Raw genomic sequence first — 17,715 nt, forward strand, 5'->3', positions numbered from 1 at the left:
AAAAGACTGTTAAAACTTATGTTCTAGGATTAGAGTTTTTAATTGACCAGACTTAATTTTTAATTAACCTTAATTAATTAATTGGAATTAATATAAAAAAGTGACCCAGAAGCTACATGATCTGCTAAAGATATCTTTATTTGAATATGTCATCCAAGAAAGCATGGTTAAAAATGATTATGAAGAGAATATTTTTTAAATCCATTTTATTTTATGTCTGGAAAAGAGGTATCTGGTTTTAGCTATCTGGAAGCTGAACATGGAAATTTCATTGACCTCACTGCTTTCTTTTTTTTTTTTTTAATTCTTTTTCCTTCTTCATACTATTCTCTGCACTTCCTTTAAGGTGCCCAAAATGTCCATTCTTTCCATATATTCACTCCCACCAAGAGTTTATATTCTGGCGAGATACTTAAAGCAAAGTACTTAGAATCACAATGCGGAGAGGGGCTTTGCAAAAATAATCCAGTGTCGTCTACCTGCCTTCCATCTATGAAAAATGTAATTTGCTATGGAAGTACATGTTTTTTCAGCATTGTTATGTTGTCACAAAAAAGGAGATCTCTCATTTCCATGTGTGTTGAAGAATTAAACATAGTCTATGGCCACTTTCTAACGATCACTTATTGAGCCTGGAATGACAACGTCCTTTTAGTTTTCTTTTTTAAATACCACCCCTGCCATTAAACAACTTTGGACTGAGAAAATCATGGTGCTAAGAAAAAATATTTACTCTTCCAAGAAGCCTATATTTTCAGTGATTTCACCCACAAGTATTGTTTATAGTATGAAGCAATAAAAGTGGTAATGAGTCACTATTAAGGAACAATGCAGATTTCTGCTGTTTTCCTCATTACTGTATATTTTGAAGGATATCATCTCTAGCTGTAGTTTCAAAATTAATCTGAAATATTTTAGTCCACCTTCAGGCTTATTCTTCCTCATGTTTTGGGCCTGAAGTTTAAAGAATGAAATACAAAGAGCCCAAAGATATAAAATAGAAGACACAATAACTTTAAAAATACTCCTGGTATGCAAATATATATTTGTTAAGTTATTTATTGAATATCTTCATCAATAGCAATGTTCCGGGGCGCCTGGGTGGCTCAGTCGGTTAAGCGGCTGACTTCGGCTCAGGTCATGATCTCGCGGTCCGTGAGTTCGAGCCCCGTGTCGGGCTTTGTGGTGACAGCTTGGAGCCTGGAGCCTGTTTCAAATTCTGTCTCCCTCTCTCTCTGACCCTCGCCCGTTCATGCTCTGTCTCTCTTTGTCTCCAAAATAAATAAACGTTAAAAAAAATTAAAAAAAAAATAGCAATGTTCTACATGGGACTCACTAAATGTGATTCTTCATTCGTCCCATCCCAGATGGACTTGTTCTATGTTGCTCATGAAATATTTGTGTGTGGCTATGCCCTAATGCAAGAGTTAATACTTTTATAGTATACATATATTTGTCTTATAATTGGTTAAGGAAATATTGATATCAGGAAACCAGGATAGATCACTCAAATCTAAAATGTTCTACACTGTAAATGTGAAAAGTACATCCTCTATATAGAAATGTCTTCAGGAATCTTATTTCTTGGCCCTTATTACTATCATACACTAAAGAGATGTTTAGTGTTTGTTGATTTATCAGATGAGCTGAAAAATAATCTAATTAAATAAGTTTGAACGTTGCCCTTAATTGCTTTAACTGGCAATATATATACTTACATATGGAACAAATCAACCTATTTTTTATTAATTGGGTTTCATAAAATCCATTAGTATAAATCTGACCAAAATTATCTTAATTTTGTATGATATTTATTGGCTTCATTTCATAGTCAAAAATAAATGGCAAATCATCTCAGAAGTCATCAGGCTTTATAAAGCCTTCTATAAATCATGTGACCTTACGTTTATACAAAATATAATTATTGGCTAGCAGATTGAATAACACAGTTATGTATTGTACAGGTCTACAGACCTATAGTTTTGCATACTAAATCTACTTTTAGCAAATCTCATTTATCTTTCTAGTAAGGAAATATATATGCCACCTACTAAAATCTTTATTTGAGGAAAAACAAACTATGTAAATGTTATTATGTTTTTCTAAGTGTAGTTTAGTTTTAATTACAAATGGTAAAATTTAACATTGTTTCAAAATTCTCTAGGCACTGTTTTTGCCAAATGCCTCAAGTATTCCATTGAATCTTGCTGGCGTGGGAGACCCTCTAGCTTGGAAGTTTCCAATACAGGGGCCTTGGAGCTGGATAGAGACTCTGACAGGTGGACTCAGCTATGTGTTAGAGGTGGATGTGTGTCCTGAGAGGTTGAACATAGTGTCAGAATTGTAAGAATGATAAATATTAGGCCAGAAATGGGAAATCAGATAAAATTTAGCAAGGGGAGCCGAGTAAATATTACTAAACATGCCACTTTGGTATAGAAACTTTCAATCTACAAGGTGTTTTTTTTTTTTTTTTTTCTGTTTTCTTTTGTTTGCATCATCTCTCTATAAATCTCTGTGAGGTATCTAATAGGTTTTCTTCTTGAAATGGTTTTCTTCTTATCTACTTTGTGAACCCTTTACATTCACTCCTCAACAAGTATTGGCTAAATCAATAAATGAACCTTTTATATTTTATTTAGTAGGATAAGGAGAATAAAAGAAACTATGTGACAGTGTTTTTCACGGCAAACAAAAAAGCACAATTAAATATGGTGGCATTGCAGGTGTTTATTTAATCATGTCATTTGACAACATTTAAAAGGCTGACGACCTGCACTACACTACACAATGATACACAGTATATACCATTTAAGACCAACTGGAAAGACAGAAATGGTTATGTATGAAACACAATAGATGAACTCTATAGTGACATCTCTACAATATACTCTGTGAAAGTTAGATAAAAATACACCTAACTCTGGGGCACCTGGGTGGCTCAGTCGGTTGAGCGTCCCACTTCGGCTCAGGTCATGATCTCACAGTCTGTGAGTGCGAGCCCCGCATCGGGCTCTGTGCTGATGGCTCAGAGCCTGGAGCCTGCTTCCGATTCTGTGTCTCCCTCTCTCTCTGTCCCTTCCCTGCTCATGCTCTGTCTCTCTCTGTCTCAAAAATAAATAAAAACATAAAAAAAAATACACCTAACTCTGGAGCCAACTTAAACAACCTAAAGAAATGTTGTTAACACGGGAGAAAGAAGTAACAGCAAATATTTATGAAGCTCCCCATAAGAATCAGACCTGAACGTAGATGCTTGACAGACATTATCTCTTTAATCCTCAGAACCATGCTTCAAGTCCATTGTGTGCTAGAACATGCTTATATTCGCTCACAATAGCTACTTGATATTGTCCCAAGTCTGCTTTCAGCAACTTCCCATTGGTATCCTTAAAAGAGTCTCTGTGGGAATAGTCACCCATGGATATCTGTAAGAATGATAAATCAAGGCTTCCTCCCCACCCACTACTCGAGCAAGGCTGTTGTTAAACATTTACCAGCACGCCATTGATATGCATTAAGTAGGATTATTTTATATTTAGCTTCTAATACCCATTCCAATTCTAAAATCCTATAATATTGCAGAAAGCAAATTATCTAGCAATTTTTATTGAATTAACTTTGTTAATTTTAATGAATGATTTAAATATTTATAACACTTTTAGGTTGTACATTAAAATATTTTAGTTAAAAGTGTTAATTTTTACATACATAATTGATTAGTAAACTGAAAAAGTGTTTGTGTTTTTGTAATGGGCTATGTTTCCTCATTTTCTAATGAGGGATATTTTATTATTTAAATGGTAAATGTTATTATTTATGAAGACTTATTAAAGCTAAGATTTCTTTACCACAACTTCTGATCTTACCTTTGACCACTCCTTGTGTTGGTATTTTTCAGTGAGGCCCACAGTAATTGAAACTGATGTTTACGTAAACAGCATTGGACCAGTTGACCCCATAAATATGGTGAGTAATGAATATTAAATAATTGTCTGCCATAGAGTTCTTGAGTATATACCTTCACAATAAAATGGTTATGTGACTAATTCTGATAGCTAATTCTGAATGAGCTCAGGGCAACTTGTGAAATTACTGTGTGCCAGGTTCAGGGACTAGAGCTAGAATATTCCATATCTATGACTGTGTAGTCTGTTATTCAGAAGTGCTGTGTTTGGTAGGAGCGATGCCAAGGCATAAAAAATTATCTGTAGAAATCTGGAAAGAGAACCAGAAGGACTGAAGGGAAAACAGAGAAGAAAAGGACTTACTGGGAGAGTGGAGAGCACACACAGAGCCATGGAGAAATGAAACAACCTAACAGGATCAGGGGAACTTCCAGCAGTTTGATAACACTGGAACATAAGGTGATATGTGAGGAAGTGAGGCTGAAAGATGCTTAAGGTCTTTATTAAAGATAGTCTTCCAAGCCATAACAGAAGGCTGTGTGTTGCATGAATTATATCCACTTGGATCAGAGAAATGACTGGAAGCTTTTCATCAGGAGGGTATCATAGGTGGATGTATATTTTAATAGATCACCATTATAACAGTGTAGAAGATGGGTAAGACCAGTTAAGAGAGTTAGAGAGACCACTTGAGAGGTTGCTTTAATCTGGGCAACAGATCTTCTATTCTGGGGCAATCTAAAATTCATATTCTGAGGGAGTAGGGCTTAGGGCTTTAACATATAAATTTTAGGGTGACACAATCAGCCCATAACACCACCTAAAGATAATTCTTAAGACTGCTGATTTACTCTTACTTCATTTATCCATTAGTACAACAGTCAAATCATGTCTTTATTATAGATCTTAACCACTTTTTTATCTGAATAACCGTCATGCCTAACAATTGCCTGTGTCTGCTGATTCCTACAGTATTACTGTGAGCCCCAGGTTTTCTCTCACTTAATATGATGTTCACGCAATTGTCATTAGCTTTCACAGCTGCCTGCCTTGACTACTGTACTGACAGTATTTTGGCCACACCATAACTGACATCCTTGTCTCCTTGTTGCAAATGAATATGAATTGGCTGTGGAAAGAAGTTGAATGTGAGAATCCGAAATGAGGAGCTAACTCTCAGGAAAAAGAGCTAGAACAAGTATTTGTCAGAAATTAGCTAAACCTCTGAGAGATGGGAAAAACAATCTTAAAGAGAAGGAAAGAAGGAATAAATATCAGACCATAAGGAACACATACATTGAAAGACCTGAAAAATGAAGTTGAGGTAGTAAATGAAACATCAAAGCTGGCAACAAAAAGAAGATAAAACAGTGGCAAAGAAACCAAGGAGAAAGGAAGCTCTAATAAGTTTTTGAGTATTAGCTCTGCCCAAATCGAATTCCTAAACAAATAGTTGATTTTTGTAAAGATGAAGCATTCTATATACTTGTGTGTATCAACATTATGTAAATTTGATTACCAAAATGCTCATTTTCTCCTTAGAAGAATCTTACACAATGTTTAATTCTAATTAACCAATGCTTAAAGAAAACAACCCTACTGCAGTTTATGGAAGGCTACGTTTTCTGAACTGTGTGTGTTTTGTCTTGGGGTTTTGTTTTCAATTTGTTGAATTCATTTTAAAAATGTGGTCATTGGGGCGCCTGGGTGGCTCAGTCGGTTAAGCGTCTGACTTCGGTTCAGGTCATGATCTCACGGTCCGTGGGTTCGAGCCCCGCGTCGGGCTCTGTGCTGACAGCTCAGAGCCTGGAGCCTGCTTCAGATTCTGTGTCTCCCTCTCTCTCTGACCCTCCCCCATTCATGCTCTGTCTCTCTCTGTCTCAAAAATAAATAAACATTAAAAAAAATTAAAAAAATAACTATTTAAAAATGTGGTCATTAAAATAAAGAGAAATAGGATTTAAGGCTTTGTTAGTATTCCAGAGGTGTTTTGACAAGAATGGCTACTGAGAGGCTTCTATAGTGTTTTTGTGTATAAAAGTTTCATAGGATTAAAGATTTAGTTTTCCCAGTAGGGCAAACTACACACTTGTAACCCTGGCCAGTGATAGTTTTTTAAAAAGCTAATTAAATGAAGTTGCTATTTAAACTGGTGATACTAAAAGCCCATACGAGGGGAAAAAAAAACACATGGAATAATTGATAATGTTTATTAAAAGGGAAACATTGTCATACTGGGGATTAATAAGAAGCAGTTTACCTGGAAGTCTGTTTTAACTAAACAATGCAGGAAAATTAGAATTCAGCTTTCATAAAATGAACAACATTGCTTTGAATGTGAGTGTCATTGAGCAAGTAGGAGGAGAGGGTGTTCTTTTTTTTCCCCCTGTTAACTACTCACAAATTTAAGTTACTGGTAAGGAACAAAATTAATGTAATAGTTTAATGGTTTTATTTGTTTTAATTAGCCAAAATTTGGTTTCATGTACAACGGTTATTTCTTTTTCAGCTTGGCTATATAAAATGGTATCTCTGTAAATTACTGAGAAGACCTAAAACATTATTCTACAGTAAGATAGATTTTTCCTTTTTTTTTTTCATGGTTAGATTAATGGTTTCAATTTTGGTTTCACTATCAAAACTTAGGATATTCAGTAATTGACCACTGAAGAAATTAGTCAATAAATAGATTATTTCTCTAGTTTACATTTAAATTCAAAATGAGTAACAGAGGCATTAATGAAGACTGAACAAAAATAAAGTAACTTGGATAAAGGCTGTTCAACTACTTGTGCTCTAATTAAAACTCTGAGTAATTTATGAGCACAACAGTGTATAAAATTGTTGAATCACTATATTATACACTTGAAACTAATATAACACCATATATTAACTATACTGGACTTAAAATTAAAAAAAAAAACCTGAAAAATAATAAACAATCTTAAAAAGAAAGAGAACAAAAATATACAATTGGAATTAAAGGAAAAATAATGTTAAAAGAGGTTATTAGCCTGGAATTAAAATGTGTTTTAACCTCTTCATTTTGGGGGCTTTGGGAAAATTATGAGTTGTTACTCTTCTGAATAAATATCTCAGGATAATGTAACAATACCAGCTTACCCTCTGATAGCTAAGACAGCATTCAACGCGTGCAGCAATTCTCTGACTCAAATGGAAATCACTAAGAGTCCTAGGCAATCCAGGATGACGTTATGGGTATCTAACAGGAGGGTAAGCACAAGGGGAATAAGTACAGAAACAGTCATAGGTGAAAATTCCAGGTATAGTTTGGAGGGAAAGACCAAGCAGGCACTGCACCAGGCGGTGGAGATGGGCTGGGGAATTGCGCAGGCAGGCACCATGATCTCCCTGGAAAACAAGCTCACCTTTTTCACTGAGGACCACTCCCACATCTTCACCTTTGGCGGATACAACCTCCAACCCCTGTGGTGACTCTATCGTTGGTCTGGCCCCCATGGCGAGCGACACGGACCAGAAGCCCTCCGCTGCCATCCTGTGTGGCAATGGGCCTGGCTACAAGGTGGTAGGGCGTGAGTAAGAGAATGTTTCCATAGTGGATTATACTCACAACAAATACCAGGCTCAATCTGCCGTGCCCCTGTGCCCTTAGACCCATGGCAGGGAAGATGTAGCGGTGTTCGCCAAGGGTCCCACCTGCTGCATGGCAATCATAAGCAGAACTTCTTTCCCCACACAATGGTTTATGTGGCCTGTGTCGGTAACAACCACGACCACTGTGCTTTGGCCAGCTGGAGAAGCAGATCCTCTCCAAGCCTCCTGCTCCTTCTGCTGGCCCTGCTCCCCTGGGCATTTTATTTTGAGGGCCCAGGGCCTGGGCCCCCACCAGCCTGTGACAGATGGCCGGTCTTCCTCTCTCAGTGCTGCCCACTGCCTGGGAGACCACACCTCAAGAACCGGGTAGGCGGGAGGCTTCACAGCCTCTACAGCTGTCTGGAAGAGGACCCAGGAAACCAAAGACTCCTGCCTGCCTCACTCTCCTCTGGAATTTTTCACTGGGGCCAGACCAGTTCCTGGCCTCCAGCCTTTGCTCCCCTCCCTCCCTGCTGCCCCTTTGACCAACAGAGTAGGTTTCTCTTGGGTAGTCAGAGAATACAGACTGCAGAAATTCTCAAAGCATCTTATATTCCTAGCAAACATATTTCTCCAGATGTGGAGGCCCTGGGGATTCCATGGAACATTTCGCATCTGACCTTTCCACTCCCCTCACCTCTAGAAACCCCAGGTCTCACCATGCTCATGTCCCAACCTGCAGGGGAGAGAAAATCCTTCTCTGCAGGATGGGCAGTTTGCTCCCTCACTTTCCAAGGCCCAGGAATGAGTGAACTCCTGGGACTGGCCATCCAACCCCAGAGTGGCAGGGCTGGGGAGAGCAGCCTGGAGAAGCAGGCACTGCCCAGCTCTTAACATCCATGCCCACTCCTCTCTGAAGTGACACTCGTGTTTGGAATGGCAGTAATTTATTTTCTCTTTTTGGTGTTGGTTAAAAGGGAACACAAACCATTTAAATAAAACTTTCCAAATATTTCTGAGGCAAAAAAAAAAAAAAAAAAAAAAAAAGGAAAGAAAATTACAGGTATAATTTGGATGTGACTTTACTTATAGAAACTGGTGCATCCTTATATAGTTCAATATTAAGAGATAACCGAGGTTAGTATTTTGATACCCTGGGCCAGAGAAACAGACTCAACATGGATGGACCTAGAGGGTAGGGCCTTAAGGCTAAGAAAAATAAGTCAGTCAGAGAAAGAGAAATATCACATGATTTCACTTGCATGTGGAATTCGAGAACAAAACAAATGAGCAAAGGAAAAAAAGAAGAGGAGGACAAAGCAAGAAACAGACTCTTAACTACAGAGAACAAACTGAACAGAATTTAAATAAAAACCTAAAAAAATATATAGGTAAAGAATGAGGTCCTAGTTTATGTGTGAAAAACTTACTTTATGTCATTCTAACTGCCAGAGTAGTACACCACACAGTCTTAGGATATAGAGCTGAAGCTGAATAGATTCTTCCTGCATTAAATGGCGATTGGTCTTGGTAATGGAGACAGAGCGGAGGAGTAAGGGCACCTGTCCTGAGGAGTGCGAGTTAGAAAGTAGCTAGAGCGCCAGCCAGACCGGATTGCAAAATAACTACCTGCTGGAGATGACTACAAGGGGGTGAGCAGTACACAAACAGAGTTGAGTGAACTTAGCAAGAATCAGGATGCTTTCTTTCTGATCAGTATAGACATATTTAAAAATAATGCTCCCTTACAGACTCCTTTTACCAGAAAAGGAAAATCCAAATGTTCCCCATAAAAGAAAAAAAAATACTCTTAAACAAAAGTATATGTGGAACCACAAAAGTAATAAACATGATTCATTATGGACCAGAAATAAGGGATTTTCCCAGCAATCAAATTTTGTTCTACTCATTTAAGTGGAACAGCCAAGTATCAAATGTGTGTATCGAGGGGGGACAGGAGGTTGAGGAGTTAGGGATTATAGTTAATAATCTATTTGAAAATGGTGAGAGCTAACTTTTAAGTCTTTCATTACTTTATCTTATCAGACTCATTTTTGATAATAAACTCCCCATGCATTTAACTTGTGTCTAAACATTCTAAATATATTGAGAAAGCTGGTGCTCAGATAGGGATTTTTCTTGAAGAATTTCTTCCACTGCAAGGAATATATTTCTTCAGTATGTTTCATGCAATTGGTGCTAATATTCAACTGATTTCTCTCCTTCTCTCTCTCTCATTCCCTCTCTTTTTGTCCCTGTTGCTTCTAGATTCCAGGAGATAATGCTTTAGGCATATCTTCAACATATCAAAGAAACCCTGTTTATTCCTTTTGCTATATTAACAGGAATTAGTCACTCCTTGCCAAGTACATTAAGTTGAGGAATTATGAAACTGAAACAACAAAAGCATAGAAACAAGATATATATATTTGTATTTGGATAATTGACCTGGATATGCTATTGGAGAGGAAGATAAAGGGTTTTTGTTTTTTTGGCCATGACAAACTAACGTACTTGAAGAAATGTATTTATATTTAACAATTTTAAGTTTATTTGTTTGGTTTGTACGATATTTTAAGGCTTGTGTCCATGGTTTTAATTTTTTAACTTCTGCATATTATGTTAATTTTTTGGCATTTGTTAGTCTAAAATCTATTTATTTTCATAAGCTTTGTCTTAAAAACAATACAAAATTTAGGAACTTTTTTATTGAACACTAGTAAATATAAAATTATAAACGAACAAATGTTATTCTCATTTTTATGCTTCTTTGATCCAGTGTGCTCATTTGCCCCATAAGTAAGAAGTTAAAGCTCTAAGATTAAGAAATTAAATTAATAGCTGAATATCTAAAAGTTATTAAAATAATATTATTATTATTTGATGTAAACAAATACATTTTCATTTTTATTTTGTGGTTTTGTTTATCATGCATTTATTTCCTGCCTGTATTATGACAGTTGGTTCATTGGCTACTAAGTTATAAAAGATAAGACCGTCTTCCTTCAGAGAAGCATAAATCCTAATGGAGAAGATGGTTAAAAAATGCAAATCAGATCAATACAGAAGGGGGAGTACCCAAAAGAATGCTGTGTATGAACCCATATGTATTTAAGTTACAAATGGTGACCTTATACTATTTATGTATGTATGTGTGTATGTATTTGTTTATTGTTATTTATTTATTTTTGAGAGAGAGAGAGAGAGAGGGCAGGGGAGGAGCACAGAGCAAGGGGGCTTTATGTACATAGTATTACCAAATGCTACAATATTATATATATTGTTTTATAGCTTTGCATATTTGCACTTATTACATCATGACTGTTATTCCATTAATTATTTTCTTTAAATACCATTAAATGTCGCATAATATTTGGGAATGTATTTGTGCCATAATATATTAATAATCCATTATTTAACATTTGGAATGTTCCCACTTTATTGTGATTAAGGAGGTGCATATTTTGAATTCTTTTCTAATGATATGCCTCATGGTAGAGACTCTGGGCTAGTTACAATTTGAGTCCTTTATGAATTAATAAATATAGAATGTTGTAGAATGTGCCTGTACTTCTTGGTAGTTCTGGCCTCAAGCTAGGCTTTAAGAGGGAAAGTTCTGGCAGAATGAGGGTCTAGATAGTATGTTTCAACTTGTGACTTTCACACATGTGATTAAAAGCTGGTTTTGGCCTTGCTTTCTTCTTCCCAGCTGCTCTAAGGCACTTTTTCATTTGTTACGGTAGATTCAAACATACCTCTGGATTCCTCCTTTTTTCACCCCTTTGTTTAAAACTGAATTATTTGGGTTATTTGGTACCTACCAAGGGCTTTCAATACCGAACCCAAAGTTAACAGGCAACCACTTGAAAAAAATTGTTTTGTATCTCAATATAAAATGTATTTATAGGAGAATAGTGATGTGTGTTAATGCTTTGCTAATAATATAAAAACATAACCAAACAATAAACGTCTAGGAAAAGGCAGTTTTGTACATGTAGTGGTACTTTAGCATGGCCTACGTTAACTTCAAGGGGTTACTATTTCTTCATTTTAGAAGATTACTTTCTAAAATTGTGTAGAGGTACATATTTTAGTTGAATGTTAAAAACCATACTTCTCTTAAATACACACACACACAAGTTCTGCTATGCTGTTTAATAAAGGGAGCTTGTATTTAGAAAGATGGCAGTCTACATGGTTCAGTTTGAGAGAAAACTACACAAATCTTCCCATTTGTAGATATCAACTCCAAAGTGTGTCCAAATGTCCTCAGCTTCTGCAATTAAAGATCTATTATTCTGTATAGCAAGGGTGTCTCTCTTTCTTTCATTTTCTTATTTTCTTCTACTTTTTTCTTCCCTATGCAAAAGCCTAGTCAATATAGTATAGAAATGCATTGAGGAAGGGCTAGAATCTTGTCAATATTTTCCAACCCTGTATTACCGAAACTGTATATAAATACATTTTTTAAAGAAAAATCCAAATTCTCAGCCATTGTTCCAAGAGACTTTGGTTAAGTAATTCATGACAGGGATCTGGAATCAGAAATTTGAAGTGTCCTTCAAAGACTTCTAGTCAATCAGGTTTGGCAGCCACAGCCTGAAGCCATATCCAACAATCAGAAATTAAATGGGATTAAATGAAAGTAACAAAAACACCTACAGAAGTATTTTTATGGGAGGAAGGGTCATTGAAAGACGACATGTCCATTTCAGTCTTTATCCTAGCTTATGTTTAAAAATTTTAAAGTTAATTTCTAACATTTTATAACATTCTCATGATCAACAATGTTCTCATGATCACTGGACTTTAGAGCTCAGAAAGATCATAATAATGATCTTGCCTTGTGCCCTCATTTTTCCAGTGAGACAGAATAAGTGACTTGGTCAGCATTATATTCTAGAAAGTCACAGCTTTGGGACTATAGTATGTTTCCTGATTCCATCCAACCAGTGTTCTTTACAGCGACTTCTCACTGCAATATACCCTTTCAGTATCAGTATCCATTCTGTTATCTAACATGTATTTAAAATTGTGCATATAATTAAAAGAAATGCCTTATCTCTTATTCAATGTGTTATTTGTTCATTTTTTAGTAGAAAGGATTTTAATAAAATACTAAAGCTTTAGGTCTTAAATTGGCAGTGAATATGAACTAACATCAATTGCTCTACAATTTAATTAAAATGTGAAAGGAGAAAAACTTGTATAAATGTCTTGACATTTGATGTTTTGCTAAAATGGAAATTATGGCAAATTTCTATAATGGGAATTCTGCAAATTATGTTTTAAGCCTTGGATTTTCTAATAACACTCAGCTTTGTGATATGCACAATTATACCGAAACTATTGAGGTAAACACTGGAAGTCAGTGCTTCTAAAACAGTACACACAATGCCATTCTAGCAGCATATGACAGTGTCAGAAAATTCATTTTCTGCATTAAGAATACGGACAATGGAGGGGCGCCTGGGTGGCGCAGTCGGTTAAGCGTCCGACTTCAGCCAGGTCACGATCTCGCGGTCCGTGAGTTCGAGCCCCGCGTCGGGCTCTGGGCTGATGGCTCAGAGCCTGGAGCCTGTTTCCGATTCTGTGTCTCCCTCTCTTTCTGCCCCTCCCCCGTTCATGCTCTGTCTCTCTCTGTCCCAAAAATAAATAAACGTTGAAAAAAAAATTAAAAAAAAAATACGGACAATGGAAATAATCTATAAAGTGGTAATTAATATAAATAATTTAAGACATTAGACATGTAGATTCTTTCTAAATACAGTATTCCATCTTGCTTAGATAGGAAGAATAATTCTTACAGCAAGAAATGCTTTTTTCAGCTTTATTGAGGTGTAATTGACAAAAATGTATATATTTAAGGTGCACCACTTGGTGTTTTGATATATATATACCTTGTGAAGTGATCAGCATAATCTAGCTAATTGACATATCCATCCCCTCAGAGTTACTTTTTTTCTTTTTCTTTTTTTCCTTTTCCTTTTCTTTTTTTTCTTTTTCTTTTCCTTTTCCTTTTCCTTTTCCTTTTCCTTTTTCTTCTCCTTCTCCTTCTTCTTTTTCTTTTTCTTTTTCCTTTACTCTTTCCTTTTCTCTATGTGTGTGTGTGTATGTGTGTGTGCACGTGTTGAGAGCATTTAAGATCTATCCTTTTGGGGCACCAGGGTGGCTCAGTCCATTAAGTGTCTAATTCTTGGTTTCAACTCAGGTCATGATCTCACAGTTTCATGAGTTCAACCCCTATGTGGGGCTCCTACACTGGCAGCAGAGGGCCTGCTTGCAATCCTGAGTCTCTCTCTCTGCCACTGCCCCACTTGCACTGTCTCTGTCTCTCTCAAAATAAATAAATAAACTAAAAAAAAGAGAGAGATCTATCCTCTTGGGTTGTCTGGGTGGCTCAGTCAGTTAAGTGCTCATCTCTTGATTTGGGCTTAGGTCATGATCTCAGAGTTCCTGAGATTGAGCCCCACGTCAGGCTCTGCATTGATCGCCTGTAGCCTGCTTGGGATTCTCTCTCCCCTTCTATCTCTGCCCCTTCCCATCTTATACTCACTCTCTCACTCTCTCAAAATAAATGAATAAACTCAAAACAAAATCTATCTTCTTAACAAATTTCAAGTATACTATTGTTAACGAATATATTTTTAATACAGTGTAGTTACAGATGCAGGAATACTTGTCACACTCAGACCACAGACAAAAAATCTAGCCATCTAGCACTGAACCAATCAATGGCATTTTGCACATGTAGATGGAAAACAGATGGTGCATTGGTGATAGGGCTTCTCTAGGAAGCAGAGCCCTCATTTGAATACCAATCCTCTGTTGCAGGGAATTCCTTACCATGCTTTTAAATGTTTATTTTTGAGAGAGAAAGAGAGAGAGGGAGAGAGAAAGTGTGTGTGTGTGTGGGGGGGGGGGGGGTGAGGGGCAGAGAGAGAGTGAGACACAAGATTCAAAGCAGGCCAAGCACTGACAGCAAAGAACAGAGAGCCTGATGCAGGGCTCAAACTCATGAGCTGTGAGATCATGACTTGAGCCAAAATTGGACACTTAACCTACTGAGCCATCCAGGTGCCCCTACCATGCTTTTAAGAGTACCCATGATGATTATTTCTTTCCAGATGTCATGATATGTATTTATAGGTTTCCCATTTAGAATGTAACCTTCTCTCACATGTTGACCTATATTTGTATGACTTTAGTTGAGATCATAGACCTGTAACTATGAACTTAGCCATGAATTTATGAGATTTTGGCCTAATTCTTGAAGATTAATTCAAATGCATTGTAGACACCAGGGAGGATATATATATATATTTCATTTATTCCATAAACAACTATTTATTGTCTTTTATATGCCAGATGCTATTTTTCAGCTTTGAGTTTACAGGTCTGATTCTGCTTTTTATTGTTTGTTGATTCATTTGTTTTGTTTTTTAGAGTCCACATCTAAATGAAATCATATGGTATTTGTATTTTGTCTTTCTCTGTCTGGCTTATTTCACTTAGTATACCTTTTAGTCCCACCCATATTGTCACAAATAGCAAGATTTCATCCTTTATATATGGCTAGGTAGCATTCCATAGTGTGTGTGTGTGTGTGTGTGTGTGTGTGTGTGTGTTTGTATGTGTGTGTATACATATATATACATATGACATCTTTATTCATTCATCATTCAATGACACAAGCTGCTTGTATATCTTGGCTATTGTAAATAATGCTGCAATAAGCATAGAGGTGCATATGTCTTTTCAAATTAGTGTTTTCATTTTCTTTGGGTAAATACCTAGGGGTGGAATTATGAGATCATATGGTATATCTATTTTTAATTTTTTGAAGAAGCTCCATATTATTTCTACAGTGGCTATACCAATTTAGATTCTTGCCAACAATGCACAAGGGTGGGAGGTATATAGAGGTTGGACAAAATGAGTAAAGCGGAGTGGGAGATATAGTCTTCCAGTTTTGGAATGAATATGACATGGGAATAAAAGGTACTACATAGGGAATATAGTCAATGGTATTGTAATAGCGTTGCATGGTGACAGAAGGTAGCTACACTTGTGTTGAGCATAGCAAATCATATACAGGCGTTAAATCACTATGTGGTATGCTTGCAATTAGTGTACTATTGTGTGTCAATTGTACTTCAATTAAAAAATAAAAAAAATAAAAGACGAATGCATGCTAAACAAGAGTTTAGGTTATAGTATTGGATAATCAAACACCCTTTGTCCTCATGGAGCTTATATTCTAGTTGGGGCAACACTATAAAATAAGTAAATATATAACATATTAAGTGATAATTAATAAAATATAGAGAAGTGAAGCAAAGCACTTGGTAGAGAGGGTCAGGATGGTGGGAAGGTTTTAGTGTATGCAGTATACAAGGGAAACATCACTCATTAGGTGACATTTGAATAGAAATCAACAGTGTTCAAGGAGAAAGTCATGAAGATATCTGGAGAGTGCTTTGTCAGAGGCAATAGCAGGAGTAAAGGCTCTGAGATGTGCATGGAACAGCAAGGAGAACAGTAGTGTTTGTAGTAAAATTAAGAAGGGTTAAAAGAGGTAGGAGAAGTTGTTGTAAATTAGGGTTCAGATCATCTGGAATTCTAAATACATTTAAAGGTTGTAGCGTATTTTTTTTTGTCTGAATGAGTGTGAGAATGTGATAGAAAAGTGTTGATCCACAGGAGTGATAATGATATGACTTAATGTTTTCAGTGAGACCACTATCCTTCTGAATGAAGAACTAAGTATAAGAGAACAATTGTGGAAGCAGGGAAACTAGTTACAAGTAATTGCAATAATTAAGGAAAAAGTTGATGATGGTGAAGCAAATCAGAAGTTACCAGATCCTGGAAGTAATTTGAAAATGGTGATTCCAGGGTATTTTGATAGACCAGATGTGGAGTTTTAGAGAAAAAGAGGAGTCAAGTATAACTCCAAGATTTTTTTACTTTAACTCAGAAGGATAAAGTTGTCACTTGATGAGATGGAGAAAAGATACAAGATTTTTTGTTTTGTTTTGTAGGATAATGGAGATCAAGAGTTCTGTTTTGAAACTTTAAACATGAGGTGTCTGTTAACCAATCCAGATGAAAATGTTAAGGAGGCAGTTACACATACACGTTGGGATTTCAGGGGAAGCAGCTGTATATGGAATGTAGCTTTTGCAATTTTCAGGCGATATACATGATACTTATAGTCACGAGATTGGATGAGATTACCTTGGGAGTAAAGAGAAGGGAACAGAGTGGTGCTAAACTAGGGCACGGCATTGCTCAGGCAGATTAAATATGTAGAGGGACTAGCAAAGGAGACTGAGAAAGAGTGGCCACTGAAATAGGAAAAAAAACAATTCAACTGGTGCCCCAAGTTTTGAGTGGGCCAGATGTTTCATGAAACAGAAACTGATAAACTGATTCAAATTCTGCAGATGAGCTAATAATATGAATATTTAGAATAAATTAGCTTTCCAGAAGCTAGAGACTTTTTCCGACTTGGAATATTGGTATTAGAACTGGCAGTCTCTATACATGAAGAAATTTCTTCAAAAATAAAACTATGTCTATAAAATGTTCACATCTTCCAGAGGAGGCATTGCATGGCTGTGTCTTATAATCCCTGTAAATTGGAATGTTTGCAAAAGCCCTGTTGCCCCCTTTTAAAAATGCTGAGAAGAGGGTGCCTGGGTGGCTCAGTTGGTTAAGCATCCAAATCTCAGTTTCCGCTCAGGTCATGAGCTCACAGTTCTGTGAGTTCGAGCCCTGCATCAGGCTCTGCACTGATGGTGTGGAGCCTACTTGGGATTCTCTCTCTCCCTCTCTGTGCCTCTTTCTCTCTCAAAATAAATAAATAAATAAACCTTTAAAAAATAAAAATGCTACGAAGTCTTTCCTTTATTATTATGACCATAATATTATAGTATGCTTACCGTGTGTGAAATCATTGTTTTAAGTAATTTACATTAAATATTAGCAAGAACCTTATGTACTAACCTCTGTATTATCCCGATTCAAAAGGAGGAAAGAGAGCCATAAAGAGCTGAGAAATTTGGAGTACCTGGATGGCTCAGTCAATTAAATTCATCTAACTCCTGATTTTGGCTGGAGTCATGATCTCATGAATGTGAGAGTGAGCCCTGCGTTAGGCTGGGCCCTGGGTGTGGAGGTTGATTGAGATTCTCTCTCTCTCCTTCTGCCCCCCGCCCCAGCTCACACGCGTGCACACACACACACA

At 36.6% G+C, this 17,715-nt stretch overlaps 1 protein-coding gene across 1 annotated transcript in view; it reads left to right on the forward strand.

Annotated features, from left to right (window-relative positions):
• Positions 1 to 17,715, forward strand: part of GABRG1 (gamma-aminobutyric acid type A receptor subunit gamma1) — a 69,276-nt gene that overhangs the window by 21,094 nt on the left and 30,467 nt on the right. The window contains exon 3 of the mRNA XM_045474187.1: positions 3,902 to 3,969. Coding sequence (XP_045330143.1) covers positions 3,902 to 3,969 — 68 coding nt within the window. The remainder of the gene's footprint in view (positions 1 to 3,901; positions 3,970 to 17,715) is intronic.

This window comes from Leopardus geoffroyi, chromosome B1, assembly GCF_018350155.1.
Source record: "Leopardus geoffroyi isolate Oge1 chromosome B1, O.geoffroyi_Oge1_pat1.0, whole genome shotgun sequence".
Lineage (NCBI taxonomy): Eukaryota > Metazoa > Chordata > Mammalia > Carnivora > Felidae > Leopardus > Leopardus geoffroyi.